The sequence below is a fragment of the Lolium rigidum genome, chromosome 6, assembly GCF_022539505.1.
Source record: "Lolium rigidum isolate FL_2022 chromosome 6, APGP_CSIRO_Lrig_0.1, whole genome shotgun sequence".
Classification (NCBI taxonomy): Eukaryota; Viridiplantae; Streptophyta; class Magnoliopsida; order Poales; family Poaceae; genus Lolium; species Lolium rigidum.
In genome coordinates, this window is record NC_061513.1 from 48,290,953 (window position 1) to 48,311,078 (window position 20,126).

General features: G+C 44.6%; 2 protein-coding genes across 2 annotated transcripts; one reads left to right on the forward strand and one right to left on the reverse strand.

The window, feature by feature from the left end:
* The first annotated feature begins 8,782 nt into the window (after positions 1-8,782).
* On the forward strand, positions 8,783-12,838 carry LOC124668376 (DEAD-box ATP-dependent RNA helicase 30-like). Its single transcript, XM_047205531.1, has 10 exons — positions 8,783-8,854; positions 8,946-9,373; positions 9,480-9,659; positions 9,744-9,905; positions 9,990-10,144; positions 10,238-10,330; positions 10,446-10,531; positions 10,638-10,864; positions 12,196-12,429; positions 12,527-12,838. Exons 1-10 carry the CDS (start codon positions 8,796-8,798, stop codon positions 12,610-12,612), a joined length of 1,710 nt encoding a protein of 569 aa, XP_047061487.1. The 5' UTR covers positions 8,783-8,795; the 3' UTR covers positions 12,613-12,838.
* A 1,340-nt stretch (positions 12,839-14,178) lies between these two features.
* Positions 14,179-17,689, reverse strand: LOC124668377 (FBD-associated F-box protein At5g56370-like). Its single transcript, XM_047205532.1, has 3 exons — positions 16,652-17,689; positions 14,990-15,133; positions 14,179-14,855 (listed from the first exon to the last, which is right to left on the reverse strand). Exons 1-3 carry the CDS (start codon positions 17,687-17,689, stop codon positions 14,463-14,465), a joined length of 1,575 nt encoding a protein of 524 aa, XP_047061488.1. The 3' UTR covers positions 14,179-14,462.
* Between the last annotated feature and the right edge of the window lie 2,437 nt (positions 17,690-20,126).

Here is a 20,126-nt window from a genome sequence, read left to right on the forward strand (position 1 = left end):
CGAAACCCATCTTGCCAAGGGAGGAAACGGAAAGAAAATTGTAACCAAGGGTTTTGACAAGCATGACATCCACAAGAGTAATGTTGTGTGCAACCACAACCTTGCCAAAACCCAATACCTCGGATGTAGAATTATCGCCAAAGGAGACGGTGATATTATTTATATTGGGCCTCAACTCCTTGACGAGGTTCTTGCCGCCGGTCATATGACTTGTACATCCACTATCAAGTACCCATTTTGAACCTCCGCGGCATAGTCCTACATGAGATCAATTCTTGGATTTAGGTACCCATTTCTCAATGGGTCCTCTTTTGTTAGCAACAAGGGTCTTTGGGACCCAAATAGACCAAGCAACATAACCATCATAAGGGCCAACATATTTAGCATAAACATCACCATAATAATCTTTAAATAGAACATAGTGAGGGTTAGCATTTCCCGCATCATCATCATTAATGGTTTTGCCCTTAGGGGCTTCACCATTAGTGATATCTTTCTTCTTCTCTTGTGCGGGCTTGGACTTTTGCTTGTTTGCCTTCTTTGCCTTGGCCTTATAACCAAGGCCCTCCTTCCCATTGTTTGATCTTTGCTAACTCAAAAGATCATCCAAAGAAAGTTTACTTTGGGGAGAGGAGGCCTTAGCAAGTTCATCCTTCAACCTAGCATTTTCCTCAATAATATTTGCATGATCACATGAAGTGGTAGAGGAGCTAGGCACATCATATGAAGCAAGCCTAATTTGAAGTTGCTCATTTGACTTGGATAGGAGAGTGTATTCACCCTTCAAAGCTTTGTGAGCTTTGTCTAGTTCATCTAGATCCTTCACAAGTTTCTCATGATCAACACCAAATTGGGCCTTTTCCTTTTTAAGCACTTTAGTCTTAGCCCTAGCAAGATCTCTAGCTTTAGTGAGATTGTTAATTTTATATTGAGGCTCTTCAATAGTTTCTAGCCTCTCTTCAAGAGAAGCTATGGTTTCTTGACTTTCCTCAAGAGCATTTTTAAGAGCATGTATTTCAAGAGAGTCTTCTCTCTCTATTTGACATTTTTTCTCAAGAGTATCACTTAGTTGAGCTATACGAACCATGAGATTTGAAACATGCTTTTTAGTGTTACCTTGTAAGTTAAGAATGAATTCATCAAACTCTAGCATTTCTTGTTTCACCATTAGACTAGCATGATCAACTCCTAGATCACTTGATATGTTAGACATAGAGGGGCTAGGAGATGATAGCTCGGAGGATTTAGCCATGAGGCAACTTTCTTCCTCCACATGAATGACCTCATTGGGGGATTCACTTGGTGATGAAGATTTAGTGGAGAGGGAGGCAAGAGCGACCAATCCATTAGAGGTTGCATCTTCTTCATCATCAACTTCATCATCTCCGGAGGTATATTCTTCTTGAGTTGATAGCACAATAGATGTGTCCAAGGTGGACCTTGCCATGAAGCAATGTGCATTCTTGATATGAGGATTCTCATTGGAGGATTCAAAGAGAGATGAAGAGGGAATGTTGGTAGTGACAATGGCGGCCACTTCCTTTGAGCTTTCTTCTTCTTCATCATCACTAGAACTTTCAACTTCATCGGAAGAATATTCGTCTCTAGTCACTAGCACAACTCTTGAGGGCCTCTTGCCCTTCTTGGTCTTGTTGTTGTAGAATTTCTTGTTGGGGGCTTTTGAATATTTGCCCTTTGAGTCTTTGCTCTTGTCCTTGGGAATGATCCTTCCATTATGATTCTCCCTATTCTCATAGGGGCATTCGGCGATGAAATGGCGCTTGTCATCACAGTTGTAGCACGATCTTGTTTTTGGACCAAAGCTAGTGAACCCACTTTTGTTGTTTCTCTTGATGTTGTCTTCCTTGGCCTTGGAAGGATCAACCCAAAAGGACTTTGCATGGAATGCCATGTGATCATGGTAGTGGCATTTCAAATCTTCCAGATAGGACATACTCCAAGATGCCCTATATTGTTCTTGAGGGTGTTGACCGTCAAGGCAAGATTGTTCCCTTTTGACATTCCAATGGCACGATTGCGAGAATCACGAGAGTTTTGCTCGAGCACCTTGAGGGCTTGCATCTCATGCACGGCTTGTTGAGAAGTGAGAGAGGAATAGCATTCTCTCCCAACAAGAGTCTTGACATCAATGGGTTCAAACGGCATCATGCACTCAATGTACTTCTCCTTGGTCCAAGAGTCATTGATGTGGGTGGCACCCACATCCCGGAATGCATCGGCAACGGTGAGAAGCCTTCCATACATGGCTTCATGATCTTCATCCGGTAGCCTCATGAATCCTTCGGCTTGATTCCGAAGATACTGGTACTTGTTCCTTCTCATGCTATCACTTCCAATGCAACTAGCGACCAACCAATCCCAAGCTTCCTTGGCGGTGGTGAAATTCCGAACACGAGACAATTCTTGTGTCCCTACACTAGTTTGGATCATGTGCAAGGCGGTGTTATTGAGTTGACTATCAACCGCTTCTCTTCTAGTCAACTTGTCGGGGTTGTATGGCTTGAAGCCTTCCACGATGATTCTCCAAAGTTCATTGGAGGCACTGCAAACATGAGAGCGAAACTCAAATTTCCATGTATCATAATCTTTAACATTAAACTTAGGTGGGTCGCCCCGAATGTTTACATGAGGATGGGGAACCGGGATATCGGGAGATAGGAAAGGCGGAGCCACTCGATTGTAGCTCTCACCTCCACTAGTTCCCCTAGGAGATGCAATGGGAGATTTGATAGTAGTTGAGTTATCACCATCCACGGGTTTGGTAGAGGAGGGTAATGCCGAAGCACCTCCCTCTTCTAACACACCCGTGTCCTTTACCTCTACGGCGGGAGCCATGGGAGGGACCGGAGTCAAAAGCTCGGAAATCATTTTTCTCATGCTTTCCATTTGAGCTTCCATGGAGGACCTCAACGAATTGATGTCATCCATGGAGACCATCTTAGCGGCCTCTTCCGCAGGCCCATCGTCCGGCATACTCTTAGGCGGTTAAGCCCGAAATAAGAGCCGAGGCTCTGATACCAATTGAAAGGATCGTATGCCGCACCTAGAGGGGAGGGGTGAATAGGTGCTAACCGATGTCTACGGGTGCTTCTATTCTTGTAGACAGTGTTGGGCCTCCAAGAGAAGAGGTTTGTAGAACAGATGACAAGTTTCCCTTAAGTGGATCACCCAAGGTTTATCGAACTCGGGGAGGAAGAGGTCAAAGATATCCCTCTCATGCAACCCCGCAACCACAAAGCAAGAAGTCTCTTGTGTCCCCAACACACCTAATAGGTGCACTAGTTCGGCGAAGAGATAGTGAAATACAAGTGGTATGAATGAATATGAGCGAGTAGTACGACGCCGAGAAAAGTGCTTGCCGGCGTGCGGTTGATGGTAGTAATATTGCAGGAAGTAACCAAGCGATAAAACAAGTAAACAAGCAGCGATAGCAGTATTTAGGAACAAGGCCTAGGGATCATACTTTCACTAGTGTACACTCTCAACGTTGATCACATAACAGAATAAATAGATAGATGCTAGACTCTACACCCTCTTGTTGGATGATGAACACCACTAACTGTGTAGGATTACACGAACCCTCAATGCCGGAGTTAACAAGCTCCACAATATTCGATGTTCATGTTTAAATAACGTTAGAGTGCATGACAGATCAACATAACCAAACCAAGTACTAACATAGCATGCACACTTGTCACCTTCACACTACGAAAGGAGGAATAGATCACATCAATACTATCATAGCAATAGTTAACTTCATAATCTACAAGAGATCACAATCATAGCCTACGCCAAGTACTACACGATGCACACACTTGTCACCATTACACCGTGCGGGAGGAATAAACTACTTTAATAACATCACTAGAGTAGCACACGGATAAATTGTGATACAAAACACATTGAAATCATAAAGAGATATAAATAAGCACTTCACTATGCTACTCGAATTACTCTACGGCAAGATAACGAACACTAATTCATCATGTAGGCAAACCTTAAAGATGCATTCCCAAGTACTAATGAACACCCCACGCTGTCACTTTGAGCATCCACAGGAGGTACTAACACACCACAATTTCATAGAGACATCCAACTCAAATCATAACTCGGTGAATAAGTATTACGTGAAATATAGCCTAAGAGATCCACACGGTGCACACACTGTCACCTTTACACACGTGGGACAAGGAGTCTCCGGAGATCACATAAGTAAAACCCACTTGACTAGCATAATGACATCTAGATTACAAGCATCATCATATGAATCTCAATCATGTAAGGCAGCTCATGAGATTATTGTATTGAAGTACATAGGAGAGAGATGAACCACATAGCTACCGAGTACGGCCCTTAGCCTCGATGGAGAACTACTCCCTCCTCATGGGAGACGAGCAGCGTTGATGAAGATGGCGGTGGTGTCGATGGAGAAGCCTTCCGGGGCACTTCCCCGTCCCGGCGGCGTGCCGGAACAGAGACTCCTGTCCCCCAGATCTTGGCTTCGCGATGGCGGCGGCTCTGGAAGGTTTTCTCTGGTTTCGTCGAACGTTGTAGGGTTTTCGCGACGGAGACCTTAAGTAGGCGGAAGGGCAGGTCAGGGGGCCACACGAGGTGGCCACACAATAGGCCGGCGCGGCCCAAGCCCGAGCCGCGCCGCCTTGTTGTGTCGTCGCCTCGTGGCCCCACTTCGTTTCCTCTTCGGTCTTCTGGAAGCTTCGTGGAAAAATAGGACCCTGGGCGTTGATTTCGTCCAATTCCGAGAATATTTCCTTACTAGGATTTCTGAAACCAAAAACAGCAGAAAACAAGAACTGGCCCTTCAGCATCTCGTCAATAGGTTAGTTCCGGAAAATGCATAATAATGACATAAATTGTGCATAAAACATGTAGATATCATCAATAATGTGGCATGGAACATAAGAAATTATCGATACGTCGGAGACGTATCACTAACCAATTTTTAGTTCTTTTTCAATTTAGGCTTGACACAAAGGTAAATTCTCTAGATATGCAACTAAGTGAATTTCCCTATATGACAAGGTCAACGACTAAGCAAGATATAGCAATGCAATATAGAGGAGATAAAGGATAGAGGTAACCGAGAGTGGAGCACACGGAGACACGGAGTTGATTCCCGTAGTTCCCTTCCTTTGCAAGAAGGTACGTCTACGTTCGGAGGAGTGTGGTCGCTACGAAAGCCAGACCAACGATCACGAAGACTTCACTCAGGTCTCCTGTGAGCAACGCCACGAAGGCCTAGCCCACTTCCACTAAGGGATTTCCTCGAGGCGGAAACCGGGCCTTTACAAAGTTCTTGGGGCACACATCCACAACCAAATTGGAGGCTTCCAAATCTGTAACAACACAACAATCAACAACAATACATCAACAACAATCAACTAGGGATCCAAAGAGGAACACTAGCAAGGGGTCCCTCAAGCATATGAGGGGGAAATGAAAAACGCTTCGGTGAGGATGTAGATCGGGGTCTTCTCCTTCGATTCTCCAAAGCACAAGTGATTTGGGTGGTTGAGGAGGAGATCCGGCTATTTTGGTGTTCTTGGTGGCTCAGCAATGGTGGATGAAGTTCTTAGGGTTTGAGCAACATTCCAAGGTAGTGAAGGGGGTATTTATACCCCACCAACTTTTCTCGCCCGTTGGAGGAGAATCGCCGGCGATCTTCGGCCTTGAGACGCCGGCGGTGCCGACCACTTTTCCGAATCGGCGGATCGACGGTCGGGCCGGCGGTGCCGGGCCAGAAGCACCGGCGGTGCCGGCCTGGAATCACCGGCGGTCGTCGGGGTGCACACACCGGCAGTGCCGGCCCAGTGTTGCCGGCAGTGCCGGCCAGGGCCAGGCTTCAGCTTCTTCCTTTTTGTTTTCTTCCTTTTTGAGTGGGTCGAGATTTTCCCGTGGTACCTTTTCCATATTTGTAATCCACTTAGCACACAATTAAATTGTCACCGATGTTGTTAACAAACACACAAAACTCAGAGATCATGAAATGTTCTTTCAAAGACCCCATTAGGCTGACCTCCACCGAGTTCTACAACCGTCAACTTAATGCCTCTGCATGTGACAAGATTAGAAGTGGCATCAATCGCAAGCTCCTCGATCAAGTCAATGATATTGACTCTGCAAAAGAGCTTTGAGATCGGATTGTAGTACTACAAGAGGGAACTAATCCAATCCAGAAGGCTACCTATGAGTCAGCAAAGACAGAGGCTACTCTGTTTATGATTAGAGAAGGAGAATCCATTGCTGATGCTTATGGAAGGCTTGGTGCTCTTCGAGTAAAGTTCAAGGGTCTTGGATGTGAAAAGTATAATGATGGTTTTGAAATGAATGAAGAATTCATAAAGTCCAAGGTCATTGCCATGATTGCTGTCAAACATAAGGACACCAACCTTGCACTCAACTTACATATCCTCACCAAGCAAGTAGATCTGAATGCAGATGATCTTGTCTCCTAAGTGGCTGCCAATGACAACATGGCCAAGGCGGGAGAGAAGCTCATGGTGATGAATCGTGCAGATGTATCCTCACACAACCTTGCCTTGAAGGCTAGAGCTAACCAAGAAAGAGAAGAAGCTTATGAGCTCGAAGAGGCAGAGATGACTTCAACTAGTGACATGCAAACTGATGTTGCCTTCCTTGTCAATAAGTACGTGAACAAGTACCATATCTCCTCCAAAGAAAAGAAGAGACACATGCTACAACTGTGATGAAGACTGTCACTTTTCAAATGAGTGCCCTTACGAGAAAAGGGTAGACAAGCCAAAATTTATCAAAGATGTCAAAGCCAAGATTGAAGCCAAATCCAATCAATGAACGATACAAGAAGAACAAGGGAAGAATTTTTGTTGGGGCTGAGTATATTACTGATGAAGAGGGAGAAGATGAGGAAACGGAGGTTGAAGTGGCTGGTTTGGCTTTCTCCAAACCCGGGTCACTCTTCACATATGATTACTCCAATGACTACTCCACGGAGTTATCAACACCAAATGATATTGGTTCTTCCTTCATGGCAAGAACAACATATGATGATGACTCCGATGACATTCCTCCCTCTACGATCATCGGCTCTTGTCTTATGGCAAGAGAAGCAAATGTAATGGAATCCCCACCTTCTTTATCTAGCATTCTTGATGATGAAAACGATAGTCAAGAAGTTGCAATGCGTAAGGAACTTTTTATAGTTAGATGCACTTTTCGTGGTGATGCTCTTGTTAAATTCGATTACTTGATGGACACACTCAAAGAAAGAAATGAGTCCTTGAGGAGTTGAAATATCATATGAATGATGAAAGACGGAGATTCAATCTCCCCATAAAAGATTTAAAAAACGAAAGGTGCATATCTCAAGGCCTTAAGCAACTAATTGAAAATTTTGAACTAGATAAAGGTAAGGACCAAGAAACTATTGAAAGGGCTCAATTAATGGCCTAAGAGCTAGATGCTTCAAAGAAGGAGCTTGAAGTTTTCTCATGCTTCTTTCAGTAAGGATCTTGACCACCTTGAAAAAGGTATTTTTTGTGTTAATTAAAATTGTTACCTAGCATATATTTCTAGAAAAACATAGTGCCATATCACATTGTTCTCGTAATGGAGCAATATATCATATTCTATACTTGGAGTATGCATGCCAACACCACATGAGGGAGGCAGATGCGACAACTAGTATGGTTAGACCACAATAGTAAACCAATGAAGCGATTACTTGCATCTAAGTCTCGTTAATGTCAACAAGTTAACTAATTCGTTGATTAGTTTTAACTAATTTGTGGTATCACATGTTGTAGATGTATCAGGATACTACCGATTCAAGGTATGGTATCGCATTTCGACAACGTTACCACCCGATTAAGATATCATTTCAGTCTTGTAAAATCTTAGTATCGTAAGATGCTAGGAGCTATATCACGGTACTGACAACCATGAGTAGTTTAGCTTTTTCCAACAGAGAACAAATAAAGATACCAAAAATTCTCAAACCAGCTTGTACGAGATGAGATATGATCCGGACTACCAAACATACCCTCCTTGGATGGATGGTGGATGGGTTCAGAGCATCCCCACTCGTTGGCGCTCCCCACGCCCAAATCCGGCAAAATTTTTGTCCGGATTGGAGGAAGATTTGGCGTAAGGAGGAGTAGTTTCCCAGTCGTGTGCTCCCCAAGCGGCGTTTCTCGGGGAAAAAGAGGATGACTCGGGGAATCCGGACGAAAGAGGAGACACGTGGGCGTGGGCGGTTGGTTTAGCTTCATCCGGAGTCCCCGGGAGACCCCCGGGAAACCGAGGATGGCATGGGAAGTCTGGACGAAAATAGGCTCAAATCCGAACCAAAACGAGGAACCGGGGGCCTAACTGGGCCGTTTTTCGCCGTCCGGATGAAAAAAAGTGGCCGTGGGGCTCTCTGGGGAAGACGAGTGGAGATGCTCTCAGATACGCAGAGCACAAGATATTTACAGAGGCAGGCCGAGAGTCCCGCAAAGCCCCACCCGGCCCGGCCCGCGGGGTGAGAGTTGCGTGAGGGACTTGCGCTCGGACCAGCAGTCGGCAGCCTGCGATACGTCGGTCACGGAAACCTAGCCCGTCCCGTCCCCACACGCACCATCATCAAAAGCAAACCCACCGCCCCCGCACGCCTCCACCCGCCGCCTCGCCCCCGACAGATCTGCTCTCCAAATCTACCCTCGCGAGGCAGCGGCGTCCAATCCAATCTCCCCCCGATTCGATCTCCGGCCACCCCCAGCCCGCCCGCCGCCGCCGCCATGAACCCCTACGCCGACAACCGCTACGCCGACCCCTCCTCCTACCGCGACAGGCGCAGGTAACGTCACCCTCAATCTAACTAACCCTAGCTCGCTTCCGCGATCCGATCCGATCTGACACGACCTCGTTCCGTCGATTCTTCCTTGCAGCGACCTGGCCGCGGCTCCCGTGATCGCCCCGCAGGTCCCCGTGGGCGCCGCGAACCCCTACGCCGCTCCCTACACGCCCATAGCCGCTTCCGCTGGGGGCAACTTCCCGCGCTATGGCCAGGGCGGCGGCGGCGGCGGCTACGGTGGCGGCATGGGCTACGGCGGCGGGAGAGGCGGCGGCGGTGGCTTCCACGGCGGCGGCGGTAGAGGAGGCGGCAACGGGAGGGACGGGCTAGACTCGATCTCCCTGCAGAAGCCGGATTTCCGCGGCCTTATACCGTTCGAGAAGAGCTTCTACGTCGAGTGCCCCGAGGTGCAGGCCATGTCGGAGACGGACGTGGCGCAGTACCGCCAGCTCCGGGATATCACCGTGGAGGGTCGGGAGGTGCCCAAGCCTATCCGCTTCTTCCACGAAGCCAACTTTCCAGGTTCGTGGCGTTAATTCGAATCATCATACTCTAGTCTAGCTGTCTCCACGATCTGCAGCATGCTTTGGACTGTGATTATAAGCTCTTACCCTCTCTGTTTGAACAGATTACTGCATGCAAGCGATAGCCAAGTCCGGATTTGTGGAGCCGACGCCTATTCAAGCTCAGGGCTGGCCCATGGCTTTGAAGGGCAGGGACGTGATTGGCATCGCAGAAACTGGCTCTGGGAAAACGTTATCGTACATACTACCTGGCTTGGTTCATGTTGGTGCACAACCTCGGCTAGGTTCGTTCCTGTTGCTGTATTGCCTATGCTAAACTGCTAACCCACAGGAATCATCCTAATGATTTTTTATTCCAAATTATTTAGAACAAGGTGATGGCCCAATCGTCTTGATCCTTGCCCCGACAAGAGAACTGGCTGTTCAAATACAGGCAGAAGCTACAAAATTTGGATCATACTCCAGAACTAGAAGCACATGTATCTACGGTGGAGCACCCAAGGGACCACAAATACGTGATCTTAGGAGAGGTATTTAGTACTTCTATTCTTTCCTTTTTTTTTTGGAATTGTGTTACCAAAGCCAACTCTATTGCATATGATCTGTACTCCTAGGAGTGGAAATCGCCATTGCTACACCTGGGCGGCTGATTGATATGCTGGAAGCTGGTCACACAAATCTACGTAGGGTTACATACCTTGTACTGGATGAGGCAGACCGTATGCTAGATATGGGTTTCGAGCCTCAGATTCGGAAAATATTGGCACAAGTATGTTCTTTTACAACTTTTTTATATCAAATATTATAATGCATTATTATTTCCATGTTTTCTTATGGTGCTACATGCTTTTGTTGTCAATAGATCCGTCCAGACAGGCAAACTTTGTACTGGAGTGCCACGTGGCCAAGGGAAGTTGAATCCTTGGCTAGACAATTTCTTTCAAACCCTTACAAGGTGCGCATGATTTCTGCTATTGCCATTATCGTTCATTCATTTTGTGGTTCTATAATTACGTTAATTTTGTTCGTCCTCCCATTAGTATTTTGCTTATAATGCCTATGCTATGCAGGTAATGATAGGAACAGCTGAACTTAAAGCTAATCATTCCATACAACAAATTGTCGAAGTTATTTCAGATCATGAGAAGTATCCCAGGTATGTACTACTCACCTTGTGTTGAACACAGTTAGTCAAATTTTAGTTTATTAGTAATTATTACAAAACTGCATTATGTGAATTCATCTCTACTTCTTCCTCACAGGCTGAGTAAGCTTTTATCCGATCTAATGGATGGGAGCCGAATCTTGATATTTTTTCAAACGAAAAAGGAATGTGATAAGGTTACTCGACAACTTAGAATGGATGGATGGCCAGCGTTATCTATACATGGTGATAAAGCTCAATCTGAAAGGGACTATGTTCTAGCCGAGTTTAAGAGTGGGAAGAGTCCTATAATGGCTGCCACAGATGTAGCAGCACGTGGTCTTGGTATGGTGACTTGCTTGAATATTAGGATTAGTTTATAGTACCAAGTGCTCAAGCATGATATGTCGGAGGGCTGTTCAGCTGTTTTTGGTTGAGTGAACTGAACTTGTGGGTTGGTGGTGTATGCAAGGTGCTATCATGTCAGAGGTAGACCCATCTTTCCCTCCGTTTACCTCCCTTGAGCGTAAGCAATTGGCAGTGTTACCAGGGACCACTATCACCTTTCTTAGTCATTAACGATTTAGAGACCTGCAGTTTTTTTGTTCTTTTAAGGGGGATTCATAGTTTTGGATAAAGAGGGAGCAAGGGGGTATCTTTTTTTTAGATTTGTTTTGCATCTCATTTTTCCTAATGGTTAACTTGTTAATTTATTCTGCAACTAAGTCTTACACTTGCATTGTTGCCCTCTTATTTTGGGAGCATTGCTAACCAGTAAATAGTTTGGTAAAATATCATCCTTGCATCATACCATGAACAAGTACAACAATGCCATGTTTTCCTTGGTTCATCCTTGAGAATTTACGAGGCATGGTGCGTCTTAATGCCCATCTAATTTCCCCTGCATTTAACTGTCATAGTCGCTTCTAATTTGCTATGCAATGTTCTTTTTAGATTTTTAATTAATGTTAATCATGTACAAAATGTGGTTCCCCCGAGTTCCGGAGGGTTGTTCAGCATGCACATATAATAAAATGCTAGTGTATAATTATTGGTTGAAACAATAGAATATGTTCACACTTGTTAAGTTGTACTTCTGCTTTAATGTTAGACAATTTTGTTTAGTAATTCTTTAGTTTTACGGATTTCCCTCTTTCCCTATCTTATTATTCTGCTATTACGTAAGTGCCTTATATATCGGTATCACTGCCAATTGGTCCAAAGATGGTTTGTAGTGTCACCAGTGAAATCCTCATACTGACCTCTGATGAAGCACCTTAAGCATTGCGGCCTGTGTTGGATGGGATTGGAATGAATGACAGATTTTGTTCTGCTTCACATGGATATATTTTGACTCTCATAAGTTGAAGGGATAAATTCGTGCTCAGGTGCACATTGACAGCACCGAAAGGGCCTGAGAGTTTAAGCACCATCAATTCCACATCCAGCAGTGATTGGTACCCAGTTCAGTTCTGCAGCCCCTTCGACGTGTGTTAGACGTAGAAGTTGAAAGTGCAGTCATGTGCAGTGTTCTTTGGATCTTGTCTAAGCCATGTGATACCTTCTGTGGAGATCGACAATGTTGATGCCCCAGTGTGGTCTGCTGTGCTATTCAGGAATCAGGAAAATACATTTATCTTGATTAAGTACTGATCATTGTCCTGTTAATTTTGCAGACGTGAAGGATATAAAGTGTGTGATCAATTTTGATTTCCCAACCACTATCGAGGATTATATTCACAGGATAGGCCGGACTGGCCGTGCTGGTGCAACTGGAATGGCTTTTACGTTCTTCACACACTCAAATGCAAAATATTCGAGGAATCTTGTCAAGATCTTGCGTGAAGCTGGCCAGGTTGTAAATCCAGCTCTAGAATCTATGTCCAAGTCTGCCGGTTCTATGGGAGGAGGTATATACACCAGTCACCCATGTTTAACAAAAGATCTCGGATGTTAGGTTGTTATTTTGACTTCACCTTTGTTAATCTGTGTTTGTTCTGTATTCAGGAAACAATTTCCGGTCAAGGGGGCGTGGCGGGTTTGGTGGTAACCGTTCTGGATCAAATAACATCCCAGTAAGGAGAAGATATTGATGCAAATGAAAGAATGAAGAAGACCATTCTGATTTTGCTGAAGACAATCAATGAAGTTCTATCTGTATACTGATAGGTATTTTTTGGGGGAATTTCTTTGAAATCCCACTGCTGCTAGATCGAACAAATTCTATTCTGTTTTGTACCAGGGCTACGGGCTTCTGTTATAGAAATTATAGACATCTGTGAGCAACTATCATATGTATTCAAGTTAATTTTACCTTTAGGAATTGTTTTGGTTGCCTTATTGTTATATGGTATTTTTGTTTTCTTGATTGCCCGATGAATAATGTTGGCACGAATGATGAATTCTGAAAGAGAACAAAAAATCTCAGTAGGCGAAGTGATTGCCTAGTGCTGTCATGTTTCGTTAGCATCTGATGTAGTGGAGCTCATGGCTATGTTGGTAGGATGTTGCTTAAGAAGTGTGGTTTTGTTTTGAGCATTTGCTTAAGTCTAGTTCGGACTGTTAAGTTGAATGGTTTTGACGCATTTGAAGGCTCAGAGGACTGAGAACGTGTTTTTCCTTTTTTGAGACAACATGTATAGATGTGCTACTTGATTCCCACAAAAGTATCACTACGTTTTCTCCAAAAGAAAATGCGAGTACATGATCTTCATGCCAAACTGTCTGGTTTTTCTCTTCCTCGTCTCCAGCATAGTTACGGCACAAACACTAATTAGATGATGTTTTTCCAGGGCAGGGCAAAGAGCCACACTTATGTTTCCCCGTATCACCTGCATACCGGATCATTCCATTCCGAAGTTTTCGAATTGTCCACATCGCAGCAGCACTAACCGTAATCTACTTCTGCTGTACTCGAAACATCTACTTCGGTCTGCTCATTCCGCATTTCGATTCGATACAGCTGAAGGAAACAATATCAGTTATATGTCGGTAGTCGGTACCTATGATTGATGCGTCGCCAACGACTACTATATTTGTCTGCAATCTGAACCATTGCACTTCACTGGGGATATATTGGCTGAAGGCGATAAACAGAGATCTTCCGTTCTAGGTCGAGTACATCACATTGATCTAATTAGACATACAGCTAGAATGATAACTCCGACGATCACTATGCCTATATTCTGTAGTGATGGGGCACTTTCTGGTTATATTTACCTGAATAGACAAATATAGTAGTCCCTCCGTCCACAAAAAGACGTCGAAGATTTGTCAAAATTCGAATGTATCTATACACTAAAGAGTATCTAGATACACCGAAATTTAAACAAACTTCCAACATCCTTTCATAGACAGAGGTAGTGTGTACTAATGTAATCTGACAGGCGTAAGAAACAAACAAAAAAATCAAGCAAAACATCATGTTAACAACAGCCCAGCGTACAAACCTGAAATGGAGAAGAAAAAAAACGCCCCAAACTGACAGCGATAGAACGCATAACCTGCCGAAGTGCGCCTTCAAGCTCTCACTTCACACTCATCCATACGTAAACATAAAGCCTGCAAGTATGCTGCAATAGTTTGAACTTTCTTTAAATGCCCCGTGCTACAAGAAACTTGGTGTGCACCGGTTAAGAAATAAGAACCAAGTAAGATATGCTCCTGCAACTAGCATTGTAACTTGCTCACATCAAGGAACATTGAGGAGAAAGTTGGCAACGGAGTGAGGAAAATACTAGCTCAGGAAATGTCCAATTCCCTGTTACTACCAACTAAATTGACTCTGCATGCTTTTCAGAATGTTGTGATGTACTATCACCGAAACCAAAATAGTGTCTGACTTCAGCAAATAGAACTACTGATGTTAGCTAGAGTTAGGACTCTCTCTCTCTCTCTCTAAACACTCGCAGCAGAATCTTGGGTGTTGAAACATGCAGGCATGTCAGAGTCTGAAACTTCCAAGGTGGCAGTAGAAAGGGTCATCAAACGATAGACATGTACCCAGTTCTAGGCTCCAAAGGGTACCTCCTCCAGCAAATATACTGGTCCTGTATAGCAGTTTGTAGTCCCTGCTGGCCCAATTAGCACGCCTAAGATCCGTAAGTTTGGCAGCCGTCGCCTCCCTAGCGCTGCGACTTAAGTCATTTTTCACCACGATGTACATCCCCTCCAGCTTCCGTGCGTTCTCCGCAATGAACGTCAAGAATTTAAACTCGTTACGAGTCCCGTGTAGCTCACGGAAATACAAAGTCTTGAGGTGCGACCGGACACACTCAATAGGACCTGCGTCCTTCCAGAACTTGACACCGAGTTTGTTAGTCGGTTCAAGAGTTTCCTCAGACTGCAATTTAAGTCAGCAAAAGAAAATTTCAGCTGATACATTGTGGTGGTTACACAGCAGCAATCTGAAGCGATGTAGTGATCTGAATGCCGCATGAAGGATTGAAGGCAGGGAGAGGGGAGTGTTACCTCGACAATCAACGTCTCGACTCGAGGAAAGCATCTGAGGAAGCTGGGAAGCATCTTGACTTCGCTGCGGACCCCAAATTGCAGTTGCAAGGCCAGCATCTGGACGCTAGAGACAGTAGTGCTTGTGCTCACCTTTGTTCCAGCCTGCGATGCTCCGAAACAGAACAAATCAATCACCCACAGCCATGACTGGATGCAGTTTTCACAAATTCGGTTAACTGTATTTGCAGCCACCCCTAAATGCTTAACTTCAGTGATTACACGATGATCGTCTCAGAGTACTAGACCTTTTATGTGTCGGAGTTATTTTAGATAATCCATTTAAGATGATCCACTGGTTACATCCACTGGTTACAATGTAAAGGTACGAGCTCCACTGTCTACTCATAGGTACGAGCTGCTCCGTCCCCTATCTACTACTGGATTATCTAAATTTGGTTTATTTGGTTTAAGACTGCCCTCAGGCATCGGACATGACATGTAGGGAATGGTTCCCTGAGCTTGTCAAAATTGTCAGTGACATACATTTCTGTGTCAGCAAGCTGAGTTCAGCAGGAATAGATCCAATTTAACAGAATAAGATTTTCCAGTTTTGGCACTAAAATCCTAAATGGATAAGGATATGAACTATTAATATTTTCAACTGCAATTGTTATAGCAGTTCATTTGCACGATTACATTTCAAGGGCCTTTCCAAAGTTCATTGGTATGAAAAATAATTACTTTCTGTCAAATGTGAAAGAAGCGAGACAGTACATGTTCATCCAATCTTCAGAACAAAGGAGCAGGCAACATAGGTTGGTCGCGCCAATGTTCCATTGGTCACACTCGAGGTAGTTGAGGCAGAATTTAGTGTGTATCATATTAATTTACCTTTCAGGTTTGGATTTTCCCCCCATAGTTCTACTAAAAAAATATATGCATTGTACACAACAGCTGGATGCATCATCATATTAGCCATAAGGAGCCAAGCTTAAGGTGCCAGTAGGTTTTGGGAACAAGAGAATATGAAGTAGGAACCCAAAGCCTCAAATGTTAGATGCTAATAGTGACATGGACTCCTCAAGTACTTCAGCTCCGCAATGTGTAGCAGACTCTCTCTTCATTAGTCATGTACGAGAAACAGGAAATGAGCTATTTAGATAAATACGGTTGTAGTTCCGTTGAACTTCACTACATTAAGCATGATAGCAGCTGCATAACTTATTATGTTTTAAGCATGAAGAAATGATAACCAGTGGTTGCTCTTATATGTGTTCCAATAAAAGAAAGTGTTGCATTCTAAATAACGAAATTGTTTTATTTTTCCTAGCAAGAGATTCAAATGACATGAATTTCATATGTTTGCCTCATGGTTTATGATGTTGCAATTTCTCATATGTTTTCCTACATAGCTAAATGCGTACCCCTGTTTCAAAATTCGTCTTACAGCTGGTTGTATTTATCTTTTTCGCGTCATCAGTTAATGAATATCCCGAAGCTTCTTAACAGGCACCTATAGCCACTACACCCCTAAATGTGAATTTCGAACAGTTGTGTGAAATTGCAATTATGCGTTTGCCTCTTGAAATTTCCAATTATGTGTTGTATCTTGTTCCATCCATAGTATCATGAAGGGGAGAAATGGAACTGAGCAATGAGTTGGTATGGCACCGCACGTACCTTGATGATGGTGTCGCCGATCTGCAGAGTTTGCACTCCTGGCTCCAGGTATCCCAGGAAACGCAGCTTAGGGACATGGCCAATCTTGACTGTCATGCTCACGCTCTTAGTATTATTATGGCAGAAGAAGAGACGCTCCAGGTTTGGGGCGTCCACCACAGCGATCTCCCCCAGGATGGACAAGCAGAACTGCGCGCACCGTAGGCTGGGGTTAGCGAGACGAGCGTGCAGCAGGGTCTGCATTCCGGATATGGCGAGGATCTCCAGCAAGGGGCTGACGGCGAGCACGAACTCGAGGTCTTTGTCCTCTATGACGGAGCAGCCGAGGACGAGCTCACGGAGGTTGGGGAAGGCGGCGCCGCGCGGGAGGGTGGCAGTGTCCGGGAACACCCAGGCGCCGATCCAGAGCCGGCGGAGGGAGGCGCAGCTGAAGAGCGATGGAGGGAGGCGCAGGCCGGGAAGGGGCCAGGGGCGGTTGAAGAAGACGAGCACCGCGACGCCCTTGGTGGCGAGGAGGTGGAACCAGCGCGCGAGAAGGGGGCGGTCGGCGCCGGCGATGAAACTGCAGGTGAGGCTAACGAAGGGGAAGGGCCCAGGATGTGCCTCGAGGGCGGCGGAGACGGCCTTGGCGACGGCACGCGAGGAGACGCCGGCGCGGGCGGGCCGAGCCCCGGCATCGCCCGCGGGGAGGAGGTGGGTGTCGACGAGGACGAGCGGCGCGGAGCGCCAGAGGCCGCGCCAGCGCGAGGAGAGCACGGCGGTGCGCGCGCCGTCCTTGGCAGGTAGGAGGTGGACCACACGGCGGAGGAGGTCGTCGGGGAGGCGGCTGACGCGGTCGGTCCTGCTTTCGTCGGCGGCGGCGCAGCAGAGGGAGGGGAATGTGGAGACAGGCGGCTCCGGGAGGGAGGCGTACAGGATTTCGAGCAGCTCGCTGTCGTCGGGGCTAAGCGTTTCTGGAGCCAGCCCGTGCCGGGTCGCCGGAGGCCCCGCCGTGTCCTCCCCGACGGGGACAGTGGTGGGACAGCTGGGCCAGGACATGGCGGTCGTGGCCGCCGCGCGGAGGAGGAGGGGAGAGGGTTTTGGGCGAGAACCGGGGCAAAACTGGTGTGTGTACAAGTTAGGTTGAGTGAGTCTGTTCACACTTCACCTGACCATAGTCCAATGGGCAGCAGGGGCGAAGCTCCCAGGGCAAGGTTGAAAATGAGGGAAGAGAAGTTGAAACATGAAGCTTCAATTTCTAAAAAGTTAGAAGATGGTTGGGAACCTATTATTAAGATGAGAGTAGAAAAATTTGATTGTAATGCTTTATGTGATTTTGGTGCAAGTATTTTTGTTATGCCTAAAAGAGTTTATGATATGTTTGACTTGCCACCGTTAGAAAAATGTTAATTGGATGTTCTTCTTGTTGATGTTGCTGTAAAGAAACCTTTGAGGAGAGTTGATAATGTTCTTATACAAGTGAATAAAAATTATGTCCCCGTTGATTTTGTTGTTTTGGATATTAAATGCAATGCTTCATGCCCTATTATTTTGGGAAGACCGTTTCTTAGAACTGCAGGTGCTATCATTGATATGAGAGATGGAATAATTCGTTATCAATTTCCACTAAAAAGAGGTATGGAACACTTCCCTAGAAAAAGAAAGAAGTCACCTACTATATTTATAGGACAACTTATGGTGTTGATGAGCCACCTCTTGACAATACTTGATTTGCACCCTTTCTAGGCCTAGCTCAAAGGAGTTAAAGAAAAGCGCTTTTATTTCTGTTATTTTTGCTTTGTTGAGTCATGGAAGTTATTGCTACTGTAATAACCTCTTCTTATCGTTTTTATTTCATTTTTGTGCCAATGGTACTCTAATACAAAGAATGCAGTGTTTGGGGTATTTGCAATTCTGAAACAGCTTCTGTGCTGGTCACGAGCAAATTCTTAAAAATCACCAGAACGTTATTTTGAGTTGCAATTTTTTGTGTTTATGCCCCAGTATGTTAGCTAACTTTCGTTAGTTTAGCATTTTTCGATTTGAGCAACAAAATATTTCTTTAATTTCGATCTCTGCCTGCTGGTCTGTTTTGACAGATTTCTGCCATGTTTTGCATTTGCGTCTTATGCTTCGTCTTTTTGAGTTCTTTTGTGAAAAAGAGCTTTGGGAAGAAGTAGCTACAGTAGATGTTAAAATGAGTGTTTGATATGTGCCATTACTGAAGTCTTGCTGGTTTGATATATTTTTATTTGCACTAATGTTGCTAATCAATTGTGCTGAGTTTTGTGTGAAGGAAGTTTTCAAGTGTAGGGAGAGAAGAATGATGCAATAAGATGAAGCATAGACAAGAGCTCAAGCTTGGGATGTCCCCTGATCCCCCAAAAAAATATCCAAGAAGTACAAGCGTCAAAGCTTGTGGATGCCCAAGGCATCCCCTCTTCATCAACAAAAAGCACCTGGTCATTTTTCAACACGCTATATTTTTTTTCCTTCATGTGATGTGTTATCCTTGGAGCGTCTTTACTTTTTGCCGTGTGTTTACTTTCAATAAAGTTGGATCCCATTATTCATGTTTACTTTGGAGTGAGACACGCTCCACCGCTTTGCATATTTACTTTGGAGTGAGACACGCTCCGCTGTTTTGCATGTTTATTTTGGAGTGAGACATGCTCCACTGTTATGCACTTTGCGTTGGAGAGAGACACGCTCCACTTTTACATTTATTTGAGTTTCAATAGCTCTCCGGACTTTTACTTGTTTTTCATATATGAGAGTTGTTTGGTTTCATTTGGTTGGCGTTGGAAGCATGAAAAAAGTTTTATGTGTATGTGATGCAAATGGAAGCATTTTTAGACTGTGGCATAGTTATTTTTGCATATCTTGCTAGATGTTATTCTCATGATGAGCTTGTTAATTATGTTTTAATTATGACTAGTCTCAAATACTGAGAGTGTTTAGTGTGCTATTGAAGGTTTCATGTATTGTTTTTAGCATACAATAAAAAAGCATAATATTGTGGTATATATTCTCCTGCGAATGTTTTTATTTGGATCGACTTGGCACATGTTTTGCAACATGTTATGACTACATTCTAGTCAATTCTTGACTCTATGATCATTTAGTTTGCAATTTGTGTATCACTTTATGCTTTGATTAATATATTTTGTCGTTGTGCATGATTATGGCCATTATGCTCTCTTAGTTGGTCGCACCCAGTCTTTTTCTAGCCTTCATTTGTGTGAGTATTTTATTCATGCATCCAACCACCAAAAACCAAATATGCCAAAGTTTCCACCATATCTACCTATATGTGGTATTTCATTGCCATTCCATAGTAGTATGCCCGTGTGCTACCTTTAAAACATTCAAACAGTTCCTCGTTTTGTGACATTGTTTTTAGCTCATGAGGAAGTAAATTAAAATTGTGGTTGTCGTCTTCCATACTAGTTAAGTAACTCAAAGACTTGCGAGCTTCATCTTGCTTGTCACATAA